At 33.4% G+C, this 17,951-nt stretch overlaps 2 protein-coding genes across 4 annotated transcripts; one reads left to right on the forward strand and one right to left on the reverse strand.

Moving 5' to 3' along the window:
* The first annotated feature begins 4,875 nt into the window (after window positions 1–4,875).
* LOC127091585 (DNA excision repair protein ERCC-1) lies at window positions 4,876–9,457 on the forward strand. 3 transcript variants are annotated; one of them, XM_051030271.1, is made up of 9 exons: window positions 4,878–5,185; window positions 5,273–5,411; window positions 5,543–5,646; window positions 6,560–6,659; window positions 6,818–6,894; window positions 7,340–7,439; window positions 8,146–8,217; window positions 8,307–8,375; window positions 8,512–9,457. In XM_051030271.1, the coding sequence occupies exons 1-9, from the start codon at window positions 4,980–4,982 to the stop codon at window positions 8,842–8,844; spliced, it is 1,200 nt and encodes a 399-aa protein (XP_050886228.1). In that variant the 5' UTR covers window positions 4,878–4,979; the 3' UTR covers window positions 8,845–9,457. The 3 variants fall into 3 exon arrangements, with proteins under 3 accessions (XP_050886231.1, XP_050886228.1, XP_050886229.1); XM_051030274.1 differs by lacking the exon at window positions 6,818–6,894 and having other exon boundaries at window positions 4,876–5,185; window positions 8,168–8,217; XM_051030272.1 differs by lacking the exon at window positions 6,818–6,894 and having other exon boundaries at window positions 6,560–6,676.
* Window positions 9,458–10,439: 982 nt separating this feature from the next.
* Window positions 10,440–14,054, reverse strand: LOC127091584 (probable serine/threonine-protein kinase PBL7). Its single transcript, XM_051030270.1, has 6 exons — window positions 13,273–14,054; window positions 12,723–12,973; window positions 11,838–12,223; window positions 11,315–11,447; window positions 11,082–11,171; window positions 10,440–10,989 (listed from the first exon to the last, which is right to left on the reverse strand). Exons 1-6 carry the CDS (start codon window positions 13,604–13,606, stop codon window positions 10,843–10,845), a joined length of 1,341 nt encoding a protein of 446 aa, XP_050886227.1. The 5' UTR covers window positions 13,607–14,054; the 3' UTR covers window positions 10,440–10,842.
* Window positions 14,055–17,951: the final 3,897 nt, after the last annotated feature.

Below are 17,951 nucleotides of genomic sequence, written 5' to 3' on the forward strand. Positions count from 1 at the left end.
ATTTAAACGGTGAAAGATGTTTCGATTTATTTTAGTTTTTATTCAAGGATGTATTATGTGATTAGACATGTTTTGTATGTAATATTGTCTTAGCATTAATGTTGTCAAATATATACATTTTTAAAGATTTAAATACATGTTACACTTTTCAAAATATTTCCCCATTTTCCATTCAAAAACAAGTTTTGTTTCTGACACAAATTATGTGTTGGGTAGTTCCAGAAATTCATTTATGGATGCACCCCAAATATTTTTTGAAAAAGCGAATAAAGGTTTCTTCAGAAATGCATTTCCAGATACACCATAATTTCATAAGTTTAACACAATGAAACAGGGTTTATCAATAAATGCATTTCCAGAATTTTCCCCGGCACATGATAAAAATTTTAAGGTCCATATTAGCCTAGAACTTATATAAATATGAATTTCTCATTTCATATTTTTACCAAGTCACATTACACCAGAATGAACATCATTTGTCATGTCGTATATGTCTACTTCAACTGCATGAAACCCTCAATTAAATTTAAGTTCAATGAATACACCCCCTTGTATATCTAAAATTCTTACCGGAGAATTTCCTACAATACTCATACAATCAAATAATTGTGAGCTCGAGTACCATTCACTCTCGATTGACAACGGATGAAGGATTCAATTTAGCAACTTTGAGCTGAAGACAAATGCATGTTAAGGGTTATGTGGAATAAATTTACCCGTTACAAAATAAAAGATCTGATCGAGTTAGATGTGACGATTGCGAGATTGATCGAAGATATTATAAAGATGTTGAAATGTAATGTTCAATTTATGTTAGCAGTTATCTATGTAATATTCAATTTATGTTAACAATTATCTTTATAATGTTTTGTATTTTATGCTATCAATGTTAATTTATCTTCTTTTTTGCATTTGTTTCTAGTCCAGTAGGTTTCGAAAATGCACTTTCATAAGGCATACTGAGATACATTTTCGAATTAAATTTAATCAAATAAATGGGGCATGATTCAAAAACGGATGGTTTGTGTGTGATTAAGATGCATACATAAATTCATTTTTGAATTCTATGAATATTTTGGTTTTTCACAAGAGTGAGGAAGTAATCCTTAGTTGACTTAAGCAACAAAGATTTCTTAATGCACCATATATATTACTAGGAAATCGCGTAAAAAATATTAAAATTCCCCCAGATTCTGGAGATGCATCTCCGTCGCACCCCAAACATATCCTAGGCCAATCTAAGTCACGCCCTAGAAACGTGGCTTTTTTATATCTGGAGATGCATCTTCGAAATATGTCCGTAGATGCATCTCTGTAGCATAGTGAAACAGAAATAGAAGCAGAAAACAAGAAAGTTGTATCTTGACAAACTAAAATGACCATTTATAACATAAAATCAACATTACATAGACGATGTTAACATAAAATCAAACATTGCATTTCAATATCCAGGTGGGTGCTCTAATATCTTCATAATATATTCGACCGATCTTGAAATCGTTGCTTCAAACTTTATCGAAACTTTTGTTTCGAAACGGAAAAATGTATTCTATATATCCCTTACATCTGCATCCTTATTGAGCTCATAATGGTTGAACTCAATATTGCCTTCACTGTTAATTGACGGTGAACGGTACTCGAGCTTCATAATTTATCGATTATCTTCGTAATATAGGAGATTATGCACTTTATATTGTAGATCTGTAAAAGAGGTATACTCATTGATCTTAAACTTTCACCCGAGTATCGCACTGGAGAAGGAGATATTTGAGACATAGCAGATGATGCTTATTTGTGACATTTGCGATATTTTCTGTTTGTATGAAATAAAAAACAAGAGCATAAATTTATAGAAGTTGTAGACAAATATGGACCTTAAAAATTCTATCATGTATCAATGTTAGTTTCAGAGATACATTTATGATATCATCCTATTATCTTATACCGGAGATACATCTCTGGAACCTCTCCTAAACCAGGCAGAAAACAAAACCCATGTATTTTGTTTGGCAAATGAATAATTTTTTTGGCAAATATCAAAATGTATTAAAATCTTTGAATTATATCTATTACATTTCATTAATATTAATACACAATTACATACACTTAATTGATGACAAAAAACTAAAATGAATAGAAAGATTTGTCACTCGCTAGACCTATAAGTATGGATGGTACCCCTTTGACGTTTGTTCATTTGATTCTCTTTCAATGTTTCTCAATACGATGAACTCTTGCATCCTTTCCACAAATTGGTCTGACCAAGTCTCGACTTTTGTTGTTGAATGAGCCATCCACTCCACTGATGTAAGTGGTATAAGGCATCCTGATTTCAAATAAACTTGAGCAAAGTGTTGTGATTTTGAAAGTCACCCAATACTAGGGGTGGAAAAATGGGTCGGGCCCGTTGTATATGCCCGTTTTGCCCGCAATTTAGTGCAGACGGACTAAGGGTTTATGTCCTCGCCCTATAATATGTCCACCCCTTCTCACCTCGTTTTCTTCGCGGGCTTTTTTAGGCACACACATTTATATACATTTTTGCATTTTAGGCTTAAAAGTTGCAACGTTCACGGGTTTTTCCCGCCCCACCCTCACTTTTTTTTTTGCGGGGCGAGCATAGGTTTTAAGCATGTGTCCTTAACTATGACCGCCCCGCCTCGTCCCATTTTTTGCGGGTTTTTGCAGGAAAGGTCTAAACGGGGCGGACATGTCCGTTTGTCACCCCTACTCAATACACATAATACAATATTTTAGATTTTGAGGCGGGGAAGGTGCGTAATAGAATTTTTTTCTCGAAAAAACCATATCTTGTAAGATCAATACACACTATATCATACGCATTTGCCATGAGATGACCCATTTCAGGGAAGCAAATCCATTTTTTCTCTGGTGTCGGTCCACTAATGCAAGGAACAAGAGAATCATAAATTATATCAAAATTTTCTTTCTTTCAGTAAAGCCGTGTGTATGATTCTGTATGGGTCATCAACTCATGGATAAGTTGATGGCGTACAAGTGTGTGATTATCTTCTCCTTTACTGAGTAAAGCTGAAACATCTCGATAACCTAAATTACCGTCAACCTCAACATTGATGATTCATTTGATGTATTTGGACATAAAAATCGGCATCTCGTCAATGAGTGAAAATTTTGATGGAGGGGTGAAGGAGGTGGTTTGTTAATGCGAGCTCCTTCAAAAACATTTTTTTTGAGATTTTGGAGTTGGTGAGTCCGAAAAAACTTTGTCAACATGTTCAAAATATGAAGGAGACTGCATCGTTGAATTGTTACTAAATGTAGGCTCGACCTTCTTTGAAGCACCATTTATTTTTACCAGTTCAAATGGTGGTTTCAAGTCAGTAGTTTTCGGATAAACAATCTTCCTCAATTGTTATTTGATGTGGAGTTTAATATTGTCACCGCCTTTAAAAAATATCTCTTGTATCACTTCCCATTCGGTCAAGATAGAGATATTTGATTTACCGTATTTCATCACACCATCATCATCAAACCTAAGCCTTTTCTAGTGATTGCAAACTTTATCCATTCTTAACGGGCTACAAAGTTTCACCTTTTTTTGGTATAAGACAAACACACGGGAGACCATAAGTTTTCACAATTGTGCAACCACACTTTACGCCATTGAACCATGTGATCATGAAATTCAAACTCTGACTCGTTTTTAAATTGGTTGCCAACATCTACCTCCTTCACAACAACATCTTTTGCATCCGAAGACACAATATGTTTGGGTAAAACATCTGGGTGCACCATATCTAATGAAAAAAGTTACCATAAAAAACTCAAAAACTGCTAATTCTACAAACATGGTTGGAAAATGAGAACAAAGAGTCTACGAAGATGCATCTCCGGAAGAGATCATACAGAATTTGGAGATGTATCTCCGGATTAAACAAACGTTTTTCAGCTAAAAAACAAGTTTAACGTGAGTAATGAGGCTTGAAATAAATGATCTTTACATGTAATTCCAATTTCTTTTGCTCCATTTGATGTGACGAAACACAAGAATGAAGATTTGGAGTAAAAATGTGGATTGGTAATGGAAGGATTTTTGGAAAGGGTTTGGAGTGGAAAATAAGTATCAGCTTGTGATCATGCAAGTGAGTGTTTTATTAATTTATTTCGGAGATGCATTTTCCAAAATATCTGACATGCAAAGGTGATAGAAATTTCAAAATTCCACCCCAAACTTCTGTGGATGCATCTCAGGAATATTCACTGAGTTGCTCAAATATCAATATATTTGTTGAAAATACTCGGAGATGCATCTCCAGAATCATTTTTTGTTTTAATCTGGGGTGACACTCATTTAGTGCGTCATAAAGTGGTGCATGGTGCATCCGAAGATGTATCTCCGAAATCTGATGGACATTTTCGGTTCTTTATAGGGTTTTTTTCCACCATGAGATAAGAAATTCCCTAAATAGTTCACTAAATTTTCTCCTTTTAGACTTTGTTTGGATTGATGGAATCAGATGGAGCGTAGCGAAATGAGATGGAATGTAATTATATTCCATTGTTTGGATCATTTAAAATTCGATGGAACATGGCGAAATGAGATGGAGTGTAATTATATTCCATTGTTTGGATAATTTAAAATTCGATGGAGCGGAGCGGAATAAAGTAATATGGATTCCATTTCATTGCATCACTTACCACCATATTTCTTCCCGTTCAATTTGGACGGAATGAACAACTTGCCTTATTCTATTCTAAAATTTTCAAACAATAGATGAGACATTCATTTCCGCTCCACTTCATTCTGTTCTGTTCCATTATACTCCATTTCATCCCACTCGATAATTTTATGATATTCAAATATAGCCTTGGCCCAAAAAGCATCAGAAAGGCCATAGCAAGCCCATTTCACACTTGTACCATTCACCCGCAAGAAACAACCCCAGCATCCCGGTGTGTAATTTCATCAACCAGTTTGTGTTCGCGCGAATAGAAAGATGGAGAACGAGGGAGAAGCGCAAAACAACGAGACAAACAAGAAGAGTTCCGTAGTCATAAGAATCCCGTCCTATCAAGAAGTGGTTGAAAGTTCTCAATCCAGATCAACTCCACCCTCTCTCTTCGTTCCCTCTCAAACTTTTTCCCAAGCCTTTGCGTTCGTCAAATCCTCAGAGTTCTACTCTCCACCACCTTCACTTCCAAAGTACTCGCACTTCTCATTTTTTCTTCTTCTAATACACTGCTCTTTATCACATTCTTATCCTTTTCGCATTATTCAAACTTTGATTAGGGAAACTGTTCAATCGAATGCTTCATCTTCAACACCGCCACCATCATCTGCAACTACTACTGCTCCTGTAGCTTCATCAAAAATACCAAACTCTCAACCTACTCAAAATCGCAATGCAATTCTTGTGAGCAACAGACAGGTCAGATTGATATAATATGTGGTTATGCTTCTAAATTCTTATGCATAAATTTAGGGTAAAATTCAAATTTATTAGGGTTTATCTGATGTACCAAATTTGTCTGAAAGTTGTTTTTTTTTTAAATTTTTCAGAAGGGAAATCCGTTGCTCAAATATATTAGGAATGTTAGATGGACTTTTGCGGATGTTGTTTGTGATTTCTTGCTTAGCCAAACCTCATGTGCCCTCTATCTCAGGTTATTAATTTTTTCTTTCTACAAATCTAATTCCTGTTGCTGTAACTTGTTTGTTTTTCTGGTGAAGTTAGAGTTGTATGGTACTATACTGGATACCAGAGAATTTGTTTGTTATAGTGTTCTCAAATAGCGGTTATAGTTGCACTCTAGTGCTGCAGCGTAGCAGAATTAGCAAACTGTTATTTTATTGTTCTGCGACATGCGATTGACAACACTGGTTTGTTACTGTCATTTATGATATGACAAATAAAAACTTTGAATATCTAGCTCCATTTCTTGATAGTTTCTGCAGAGACATAATTTGTTTACGTGAAATTCTTTCTGTTCTTTAAGCGTGTATCCTTAGTTTAGATGTGGTTGACAAAAATATTGGGCTGCTTGAATTTTTCATAGCATTTCATAGACATATAAGTTAAGAAAAAACAGGACATGTATATGCTATTATCTATGTTCAATACACATTAGTAGTAGAATAGAACAGGATAAAAGGTTAACAAGGAAGAATACATTTTGGTCTTACTTAAATTAAAAGAATGGAATACAATAGAAAAAACATCCCTTTCTGTTCTCTGTGCGCCACACAGGCTTCTTATCAAATTGCCAGTAATGGGCGGATATTCTGGTGCATGCCCTGCCTCCATTACTGCGGTGTATATGTGGCATAAGTAAATGATCTGATATCTCACAGTTGCATACTTATATTCATATTAAGGGAATCAACTACGTTACGAACTTACGTGGAATTTTATGGTGTATCATAAGTATTGTAGAACTTCTTGTTTTCTACATTACCTGCCTTCTGTTTGTGGGTAGTTAGTTAGTTGGATATCTAAGATGTCTTTGCTCTACTAGATGGGTTTAATACAGTTTTTTTTTTGCATCAACCTAACAAAAGTGGATGATTTTGATGCAGTCTTCGGTATCATCTGCTTCATCCAGATTATTTATATTACAGAATACGGGAGTTGCAGAAAAATTTCAAGCTTCGTGTAGTTTTATGCCATGTTGATGTGGTTAGGCACCCTGCTATGTACTCAAATTTCTAAACTATCTATTTTAGTTTTTATCTTCCTATGATCTATTATTTAGGAATTTGTAATTTAATTATAGCAATTATATTATACAAATGACATACGTGGCATTTTCTTTGTTTTCTTACTATTGATTATAGGAGGATGTAGTGAAGCCTCTACTTGAAGTTACAAAAACAGCTATGCTTCATGATTGCACCCTCTTATGTGGGTGGAGGTGTGATTGACTCATTGACACTCCCTTTAACTGTTTGTTTGCATTTTTTCCTTAACTTGTAGGAGCATGAGAGTGCTGCTATTATCTTCTATTACTCTAATGAACTTCTTACTTAATTTCTATTTGAAAGTACTATATGACCACAAATCAAATCTTTTGTTTAAGATGATTTTTTTTTTGGTTACGACATACTGAAAAATGTTAATATGCATATGTATGTTTTAGTCTTTTAACTTACTATGTACATTTTGAAAGTACGAAGGAGAAGAAAAGCTTATTGTGGTTTCTTCTAGTACTTCTGTTTTTTAGCATATAACTAAAACTTTTTTAAGTAGCTTGGAATTACTGCTGCATAGGTGTGAGTTTTTGTCTTCAGTAGCATCAGGCAAGATTCCTTTTACCTGTCTAGTTGATTTTGCATCATTCCATTCTATTTTTGTTACAGCCTAGAGGAATGTGGCCGTTACTTAGAGACCATAAAAGTCTACGAAAACAAACCTGCAGATATTATTCAAGGCCAATTGGATTCAGACTATCTATCACGGGTATACTTGTGTTTTATTTACCCCACACTTTAGTTTACTATGGCTTTTGGTACTTTTAGAAAAATAATAAAGTTGCAATTGTTAAATTGATTAATTTGAAAGCAAGGTTGTCCAACTTGAGTTATTAAATCAACTCGTTTTACCTAAGTGGAATCGACTCATAAACTTGTATGAGTTTACTTCATATTAAAGTTACTATATGCATGACTGATATATTTATATTATACTACAAATGCATCAATATTTCAACTTAATTGTAAAGGAAAAATATATCAAATCACATAATAAAGTGTCATGTTCATAAAATTCTATCAAACTACATAAATTACCTCATCTAATGATTTAAATCATAAAAATACCCAAAAAACAAGAATTACATTAGTTTCTAAAGTTGTTAAAAGTTAAAACTTTCCAATAGAAAGAGTTAATTTCTTCCAAATCAGGTAAACTTGAATAAAATAGGGTAAAGTTGTTTTTGATTCTATCTGATTTCTTAGTGTTAGTGTTTACTATGGATTAACTAGAGTAAAATCTGGTTCAACTGTGATTTTACTTGCATTTGATTTTTACTAGTGATTTAAGTTGAAATCTATACCTATAAATGTAAAATCGGATGATGATTTTATGAGTTAAAACTTGATTTTAACAACCTTGTTTGTAAGTATAATCATCTAAGGCACTGATGCTATTTTACTCTCAACTGTAGCTAACACATTCCCTAACAACAGTTCGGCATGTCAACAAGACTGATGTAGTTACTCTTGGTACCAACTTTGGGGTATGAATTTTGTTTTTTTAGCTCACGTACATTCATTGATTGATTTCTTTGCACAAGATTTTGATCAAGCTGGATTCTTGTCCTTTCAGTCTCTATCTAACATAATGGGTGCATCTATGGAAGATCTAGCTCGTTGCCCTGGCATAGGAGAGCGCAAGGTATATTATACATGGCGAAAGTGAAATAGGACAAGATTCATAGTTATATTTTTGAGAATGTTGCCTAATTTGGTGCAACAGCCCATTGATATAGACCAAAAAACCGCTGAATATTATGCATGCTTCCTGTTAACAGGTCAAGCGCTTGTTTGACACTTTCCATGAACCGTTCAAGCGTGTGGAGTCCAGCCGGCAAGCCATTCCAGAGACTTCTGTCCTGAATAAGCCAGCTAGTCCAGATGCATCTTTTAGGAACAATGCTGAGGCTTCCTCTTCTATTGAAGACAAACAGAAGGATGTAGACAATGCAAGCAAACGTAGCAAGAAAGAACCTGGACTTACTGTCAAATCTGCCCTTTCCGAAGCCTTTGCCAAATTATCTGAGAGAGCTGGAAAGAGGAACATCACTTCAAAATCGAAGGAGAAAGAAGATCCAATTGCTGTCAGAGAATCAGATGCTGAAACGTAAAATTGCCCCTGATCTTATCAATGGTTGTCAAATAGTTATTCCTGGAACAAGATACTCTTGTGAGATTTAGAGGGTTAATCTCCATGAATTAAAGCCAATGGTGTTCTGTGAGAAGTTGGATAAGGGAAACGACTATACTAACTAACTGAAGGGGTAATTAGTTGGTTGTAATATGAAAACTGGACCTTTAATTGACTAGGACAAGCTTTAACTTAACGGGAATGAAGAGAAAGGGGGCTTACAGGATATAACACTAAGAATATGGAAGATTGGATTTAATTTATGGTTATTGAGACGGAGAGCCTATAAAAATTCTTGGGTTGAGAGACATTCTCATCTTCTGTATATACTGTTTACCTCGTCTCCTTGATTCTAAAATCACATTGATTCAGAGTTGAGGGGAAGAGCTTCATCAATAATAGTTTCCATTGTTGTATATCACAAACATTCAGTTGTTTGATTGTTTCTATCAGTTTTAGACAATTTTCTGAACCAGACTATCAAGGGTTCTGGAATTTATAATCTTACCACAGGTTACTATATACTAGTAATAACCACATAATATTTGACAAAGCAAACAAGTTATTTAAAAATTGTATCTCCTTATGATCTATTTCCTAGGAATCTACTGCTCATGTTGTTATTACATCTATACATGTTATCAAGATGCTATTAGAAAAGTAGTTTCTCCTTTGCATCAAGAAATATCATAATGATTGATATATAGGGCATTTCATTACAAATAGACTGTAGGTAACCATTCCCTGTCAGAGTTTTATTTCGTGTGGTAAGATTCATATCATTTTCTTGCATATTCTTATGATGGAAGTATCCTCTGATATGACCTGCAGTGATCTCTGTTGTGCTTACATGCTTTTTTGGAAATTCACCGCCTTCAGTGGTAATATAACAAGTCCAAACAGGTCAGCATTATTACTCCATTAAATTTCTTACATCTATCTGTGTGTATGTTATGTTATTACTTACCGTCATAGAAAAATTAAGTAGCTTTCCATATAATTTTCATATATCACCTTATGCTAGTGCCTAAAGTTTAAGCACACCTTCAGCCAGATAGAAAGAAACCGGGCTCAATTGATCACCTTCCTAACCTTTAAGTTGAAGCTTTATGATGTAGGTCGTTTTTCGTGGACCAAAAGTTATCTAATTTGATTTGAAGTATGTCATTGAGTTTGGTGTCAGGCAGTGATTTGTGCGATTAAAATATTATTTGGAAATGGAACTCTTAAATGATTCGATATTAATTTCATCATAACACAGAAGAAATATTCTCCTAAATTTTAGAAAGTTCACATTCCTCTTAATTTGTACCATATTTTAGCTAGTTTATCATAGCATAACCAGTTTAAGAAAGATATTAATATTCTATATGGCAATCTGTACTATTATATCTATACGATTATATAAAGGGAATTCCAAACTAAGTTAACTACTAATAACTACTAAATTTGGTCAAATGTTTTCTTTGACAAATTTACCTTAAATAACATTTTTTTTCCTTTTCAAATTAAAATTTAAAAATATAAATCATGAATATTAGAACTAGAATTTAGATATCATAAAATTGAAAGAAGTGAGTTAAATTAAAACACATTATACAAAAAAATATCTATACAACCAAACACAATACAAAAAACGGATAGACTGAGTGGGTCTTTCCGTCAGAAAATAAAATAAACATATAGAACAAAGTGCGTTTATAACTAATGCAAATGCCTCTGGCCTTATTGGCCCTTTAGGCTTATTTGGGTTGTCTGTTTTACTCTTTTTTTCCTCTCTACTCTCTTCTCCTTTCAGTAGAGGTGACAGAACCATGCAGATCCAATTTGTCAACATGAGGATGTCTTATCAAGTATGAAATTACAATTTTTTTCACCATATATCTGTCCAAGCACCATTTAATCCAAAAGGCAGAGCAATTATTTCTAGGCTGCTTATGCTCTTCTCACACATAGTAACTTTGAAGATAATGCACACTTAATAAATTGGTATTTGTTTCTGAAATCTTAGTGAACTGGAAAGAGATTGTGTCCTCACAAGTGGTATCAATGATTGTACCACATCTGTCATTAGTGGCCTGTAATCAGCTTCTGGTTGTATGCACATTGCTGCGATGGCAGCTACCTGTGAAACCCAGTTGTAGATAAAAATATTCAGTCCAAATCATTAAGTCAGAATGATGAGAACAACGTTGACTAAGCCAAATTAAGTTTAACCTGGACTAAAGCCTTCTTTGAGTACTGCCCGTGTAGAACTGGGTCAACCATTTCCACAACTTTTTCTCTGTTTGTCAACCTTGGAAGAGCCTGATAAATAACAAAATTTGTATGTCACGAAATGAAATATTACATTATTACAAGCTCAATTAGATACTTAAGGAACACTGTTTTTTTCCCCTTTGATTATAAACAAACTGGTCATGAATAATTGCAGAGTACAGTTTTCTAACCCAAGAGACAAGAACATGTTCTCCAGTGGGCCGCTTAATATCAACCGGTACACGTCCTGTCAGCAGTTCCAGAAGAACTACACCGTAGCTGTAAACATCCGACTTTGTAGTAAGCTTACCCGTGGAGGCGTACCTACATTATTATATCCAAATTACACAGACGGATTAAATTTATGCAATAAAAATTATTACTAGGGTTCTTTGTGACATTATAAAAGAACACCTGCTATAAATTCAGATTACCTGCAGCTGGTATTCCTTCACATTCACATAGTCAATATATCAATTATTGTTTGAAATCCAAATCGTCTTATCTCAATTCAACGACCGTCGATGAGTTTGACTGTGTGAATGTTGGAGAATTACCGTTGGCAGGCAATCCGAACTGTCTAGCTAGCTAGTATTTAAAAAATAACAGCCTGCTTGATAGGGACTGGGGTGTGACCATGTGCATGAGTTCTTTGTTTTACATTGCACGTTATGAAGTGGGAGTGGGTAAAGATAGATGTAATAGGGTACTCACTCTGGTGCCAAATATCCTGTGGTCCCCAACACACGGGTAGAAACCTGGCCATTTCTCTTCTCTGATCCCATCTTAGCCAATCCAAAATCTGACACCTTTGCACGAAAGTTTTGATCCAGTAAAACATTATAAGTCTTGAAGTCTCTGTGGATCACGGGTGATACAGCATGTTCATGCAAGAACTCCAAGGCCCTAGCACAATCAAGGGCTATCCTCATCCGGGCCCACCAATCCAATGGTTGAGTTTTATCATTGGTTGAGTGAAGATGGTTTTGGAGTGTACCATTTGGCATGTATTCAAAAATCAATAACCTGTGGTGTTGATCAGCACAATAGCCAAGTAACTCCACCAAATAAGGAGAACGCAATTGGCTTAAAAGATCGACCTGCCATAAATGTCATTTAGTCTTCACGCCCATGTGCTATATTTTAATTTTATTAAAAGGATTTTCATTCCAACTCTAATGGTCCCAATCATGATTACTAAACGCCAGAGAATTCTGTTATTTTATTTTGAAGTTCTTGAAATAAGTTATCATAATTTTGATTTAATGTTACTGTCTAATTCTTATGATAACATTAGAATAATATATGTACATCCCCAACAAATACATAGCTCGAGTCAAACTGTGTTACCATAACCTAAGATAGGTTGCATAAGTCAATCCTCACATTAAAATAAACTCTTGGTTACCCCTTGCATTTGTTTTCTATTTTCTTTAGCAACAAATAGAAGTTTCAGATTGATAAAAGACAAAAAAGACACAAACATATTCTCTGTACAAACTCAGAGTTAACAGAAAAAGAAGACATTAAGAGAGAGCAAGTAACAAACAAGTAAATATTAAATCATTGCGTACAGAAAACACAATATATCTCACTGACCTCTATTTTGAAGCCACGCTCTGCTTGCTTACCCTCAATGTGCAGCAACTTAATTGCTGCTAAAGTTCCATCAGTTAAGACTCCTTTATACATCAAACCATTAACTCCTCCATTACCAATCACATTTGCTTCATTGAATCCACCCGTAGCAGCTTCTAGCTCCCTATACGTGAAAACTTGCACTCCTTTAAATTTAGGTGTGGTTGGTGTCCTGCTCAAATTTCCCCCATAAAGACACCCACCTTTAACATCTGAAATCAATGTCCCAGCTATTATTTATTAGTTTCACAATCCTCAACCCTTCTAAATGTACTGGGAAAAAAATTTACTTTCAACTACAAAAACTTGTTGAAATAAAAAATTGGTTACTGAATTTAATGACTAATGGTATTCTATACTGTAATGTAAAAGAAAAACTCTTGTGACTATCTCCCTGATCACATGTAACTAGAAACTCATAAACTTGTATACATGATATGATAATAATATCTGTTTGGCCAATTAAGAAATTGGTTGCAGTTAATTGATAATAAGATGTATAATTAATTACCTGGGCTAGAATCAAAGGACAAGATTGTTGAAGCTATGTGTCTGCTACTTGTGTCATGAAGAACTCTACTCTCACAATCCTCTTTATAAATCCCATTTTTGCTTGAAGATTTTTGGCGACGGATTAAGCAAACAACCATAAAAATGGTAAATAAGAGCATAATTAAGGCAACCATTGTGACGATTATGAGAATGGTTTTGAAGGGAAAATGGCCAGCATGGCCATGGTAATTTTTTCCTGAATGTAAGTGATGATAATGGTGTATGAAAGTATGGTTCTTTGTAGAAACTATAGGTGGCCCTGAAGGTACAGTGGTAGTTGTATTAACTTCCATTGGTGACCACAGAGAAATGAAGTGGCTTTCTGTGTGAAGTGAAAAAGAAGGGTTGAGAAATGGGAAGGCACAGAAGAGAGGGTAAGGGAGAGAGGTTTTGTTTATAGTAGTAAACAAAACAATGTGGAGTGCAAAGAGGTTTTGAGACTAAGAGGACAGGGCATTTGTTTCTATCTTTCTCGTGAATATTTTAATCCATTTGTTTTTGGTGTGTGTACTTCATTCGTCTCTTTCTTTTGTTATTTTCTAGACTTGTCCTTTTCTCAGCATTAGAAAATCCAGGAAGCATTTTCACGGGTTTTCAATCACGCCCTCCCTTCAATAATTCCTTCATTTCATGTACGTAATCTTTCAGTATTATTTTGATGTGCCAAAATTCTACTTTTGGATTGGTTACATACAAGTCATTTTTTTAAAAGAATCAAGGCTAAGAGTATAGCTTATAAACCCTACTTTAACTAACCCACTGGCCCATCTTTTAACTAAGGACAAATTCGTAGTTTATATAAAATTTAAATTGGATAATATCTTGGTAAAGTAAGTTATTCATGTCAAATTACATGCTTTTAGTCTCTTAGTCTCGATTGGTGACTATTGTTGTAACCAATGTAGTCATGCATATGATCTTAAGTAGGATCAGTCGGTTTGTGAAAGATCATAAAATTCGGATCACTAGCCTAATATATGAGATTCTATCAAAGGGAAAAATGATACTCCGTATATATTTATACACACATTCAAACCAAAAAGAAAGTCCATAACATTTCTTTTTACTATCTTACTTTAAAATTGATCACACCGGCGATCTTGCATAAAAAAAATTGATCTTGATCACACCAATGACGAAAACGTACAAATTCATTCATTGTGGCATGTGAGATCTTACAATCCTGTATCTAATTTTAACTATATTTGTTGTAACACTTTATAAGTCTTATAGGAATTAAGGATAAGGATACTTTTATGTGTTGCAAGTGGATATCAAAAGGATATTAAAAAAAGATTGGATGTCATGGGTTGTACAAGTATAAAACCTTCGTAAGCATACTTTGCTGAAACTAGAATGGATTTGTAGCCTGTCTTTTCTCATTCTTGTTTTGGAAAAAGAAAACAAAATAGTAATAATTATGCTTTTGGTTGGAGTAGTATACTGCTAGGTCTGCTTGGAGGGGTCAACTCTGTTGGACCAATTTAACTAGTGAGAGTGAAGTAAGGGGATGAGATGAATTTGCTAGGAAACCGTGCTATGCATCTAGCAATTCAGCATTTACACCAGACACTTCCAATAATAACTCCCTCAAGTTCACATGCATAACTCAAATTGGCAGAAGTCAATTCTCAAACGTGTGTGTGCTTTTTAAAATCATTTTCCATTACAAACATCATTTGTTTTGGTTTGTTTTAATTATTCTCATCTCGTTTTGAATGTTAGATGAAGAAGGGACAAAATTCATCACTTGTTTTTGGATGCTGAATTAATTATACTCTCATTATGAAACTTAAACAAACTTGTATTTTTTAACCAACCCTTTGTTCTTGCTCGTTTTTATTTCAGTATGATTTGATAGAATTGCTAAAAAAAAATATAATGATATTTCTACTTGTGAAATATGATAAGGGGGAGAGTCTCCTCACTTGTATGGTTGCAAGAGACATTGTAATCTAAAGTTTGCAAGAAACACACGAGTTTTTGGATCGGGTCCTAAAGAGAAAATTAATTTTCTCCTACTTTTTTACCTAGTACGTGAGAGTAGGGAAAAACCAATTATTCAATTCTTCTTCTATTATCGGGGTGATGGTTTACTCTATTATTGTTGAATTATTGTTGAGATTCAAACCACTTTCTTCTTAACACCTCATTGACCATGATATGAAATAGATGGATCAGGTCATGAGTTCTGATCCGACGATGAGTGCTCCTGCCCAAAACTTCCATAAAAACCTTTGGTCTGCCGCTTACCGATGCAACAAAATTATCTTCAATCCAACACTCATACACGATTTCTTCATAATCGAGAAATATAACATTTTATATGCATATTTCACGAGAAATACACCATTTTTGCAATTTCACTAAGGACAATTATTAAAATGTGTTTTGATGAAGTATTTTAACTAGAGAAATAATTTGATCAAAATTTATTATTTGGATAAAAAATATAGACAATTATTAAAATGATGTAAATTTATGAAATATTTTTTATTCAAGATAAATTTAAGTAATTTGAAATGACACCAAAAAAACAAAAAATTTAAAATTGTTCTTTCAGCATATATAATGTGAATGTTAAATTGTTTATTATTAATTTTTCAAAATTTGTAAAAAGTTCTCATATTTTATAAAAAATTCAAATTCATCTAAATTTCTTTTTAAATTGTAAATAAATCTCTAATAATTTTTAAATTTTATAAATTGATCCTTAAAATATTTAAAATTTGCAAATTAATCCCTATTTTTCATATTTTGAATTTGGTCAAATTTTTTAAATTTATGAAAAAAATAATTTTAAAATTTAATAATAAATCATTTTAATACTCTATCAAAATAAAAAATAAAAAACTTCAATTGAATCATTTAAATTAATTAAAATTTTAAAATTTTTAAAAATTCTCAATGACTTTATCCAAACACATGTATAATGTAAGCTACATTCCCAAAAATGAGGGAATTATTTACTATAGTGTATCAGTAAATATAAATTGTAGTACATCTTCTATTAGCGTAATTACTACTACACATAATGTTTGTACTTGGTCGTGTTAAGGGGTGGCTACGTGTAAATGAGGGAATTATTTACTACTACTAGTACCACTATCTATGAGTGCCAACAAGAAGAAAAGTGACACATCCCTGACTTTCACAAAAGATTACCAATCATATGTCTCGAAATCACATGTCTTTCTGTCGTCCCAAAACTCAACTTGTCATGAAACCACAAAAGACAACATATTCTCTTTCAAAGTTTTAAAGCATTGCAGATTTGTTTTTTCTAACTAGTAGTTTGAATTATGACTAGCTCGTTTCTACAAATTTGGACCTCATGATTGTGTCAAACAAGGAAAAATAGGAGGAGAAAATCGATTTCCCATTAATAATCTGGTGTAAAAATCAGTGGTCAATTATGAATTGTTTTTCCCCTATCACTTTCCAATCCATATTAAGAGGGGGTATTCATGGGTGCAGATCGATCTATGAATCGAGTAATTTAAAATAAACCAACTCATAAATTATTCGAACTTATTCATTTACGGATTTACCAAATCCAACTCATAACAATTCGTATAATTTTGATTCAAGCATGAGTTTTGCAACTCATGGATCTGTTGACCAGACTCATTGATATGACTTTAATAATTTTTTATTAATTTTATATTATTTTAAATAAAAATATAAATTTAATATCTCACTAATAATCATAATTTTTTTATTCTCCACCATTAATACTACTACACGAATGAGTTTACGTAATTTTAAGATTAACTTTTGTTTTTTATTTTCTTTTGTATCATTTTTATCTTATGTATTTTATGCAAATAACATGTCTGGTTGAATTTTATACTATTATCAAGTGTTATGTCGTGTTGATGAATTTTATTAGATATTATATGATGTGTTTCATCGAATTTGAGTGTTATAAATGAGTATAATTGTATTGAGTTATGTTATATTTTTTTAAACCAAAAAAAAGAATCATAAAAATATATTCTCATTTGAAACACAACCCACGAACCCAACCCAACCTAACTTATAAATGAACGGATCGGTTCGGGTCGGATTTGACAATAAAATTGTGGGTTGGATGACGAACCCAATCCATTGAAGTTTGAACGGGTTGGGTAAAGGGTTAGGCCAAACTCGGTCCAACCCAACCCACACACACCCCTAATAATCAATAGGTATTCCTTTTTATTCTTCTCATGTCACGAGATTACCATTCTCTACGCTCAATTACGAGTAAATTATCTCCACATGTACTTCTGTCTTTGTCAATGCCGAAAACTAGCTTTATTTTTACGAGGATCGAATACTTTGTTGCCAATTTATTTAGTGATAAATTATTTTTATTTTAATAATTTAATAATTTTGTTTTAGAGATTTTTTAAATAGAAAAGAGTACTCTTTAATGTGTAAGATTATCATAGAAGTTTAGGGTTCTTGTGGTGTTAGAGTAAGCTCACGTATGAATGATGGGAAGCTTTGTATGTGGTATTTTGCATAAAGAATTGGATCTCTTCTTCAACTTTAGAGTTGATGTATTTTTAATAAATTTTTGGACTTGTACCTTAAGCCCTGAGAGAGTAATTATCGCTCTAAAGAACGGGGGAGTGGGAATTTTAATTCTCA

This window comes from Lathyrus oleraceus, chromosome 6 (assembly GCF_024323335.1).
Source record: "Lathyrus oleraceus cultivar Zhongwan6 chromosome 6, CAAS_Psat_ZW6_1.0, whole genome shotgun sequence".
NCBI lineage: Eukaryota > Viridiplantae > Streptophyta > Magnoliopsida > Fabales > Fabaceae > Lathyrus > Lathyrus oleraceus.

Bases quoted from the DNA above. Each gene is read 5' to 3' on its own strand.
- LOC127091584 (XM_051030270.1), bottom strand. From the start codon at position 13,606: ATGGAAGTTAATACAACTACCACTGTACCTTCAGGGCCACCTATAGTT. The intron at 12,224-12,722 runs GTCAGTGAGATA...CATTTATGGCAG, and splicing joins AGCGTGGCTTCAAAATAGAG to GTCGATCTTTTAAGCCAATT. The intron at 11,172-11,314 runs GTTAGAAAACTG...GTTATTTATCAG, and splicing joins AACATGTTCTTGTCTCTTGG to GCTCTTCCAAGGTTGACAAA.
- LOC127091585 (XM_051030271.1), top strand. From the start codon at position 4,980: ATGGAGAACGAGGGAGAAGCGCAAAACAACGAGACAAACAAGAAGAGT. The intron at 5,647-6,559 runs GTTATTAATTTT...ATTTTGATGCAG, and splicing joins TCATGTGCCCTCTATCTCAG to TCTTCGGTATCATCTGCTTC. The intron at 8,376-8,511 runs GTATATTATACA...TCCTGTTAACAG, and splicing joins CTGGCATAGGAGAGCGCAAG to GTCAAGCGCTTGTTTGACAC.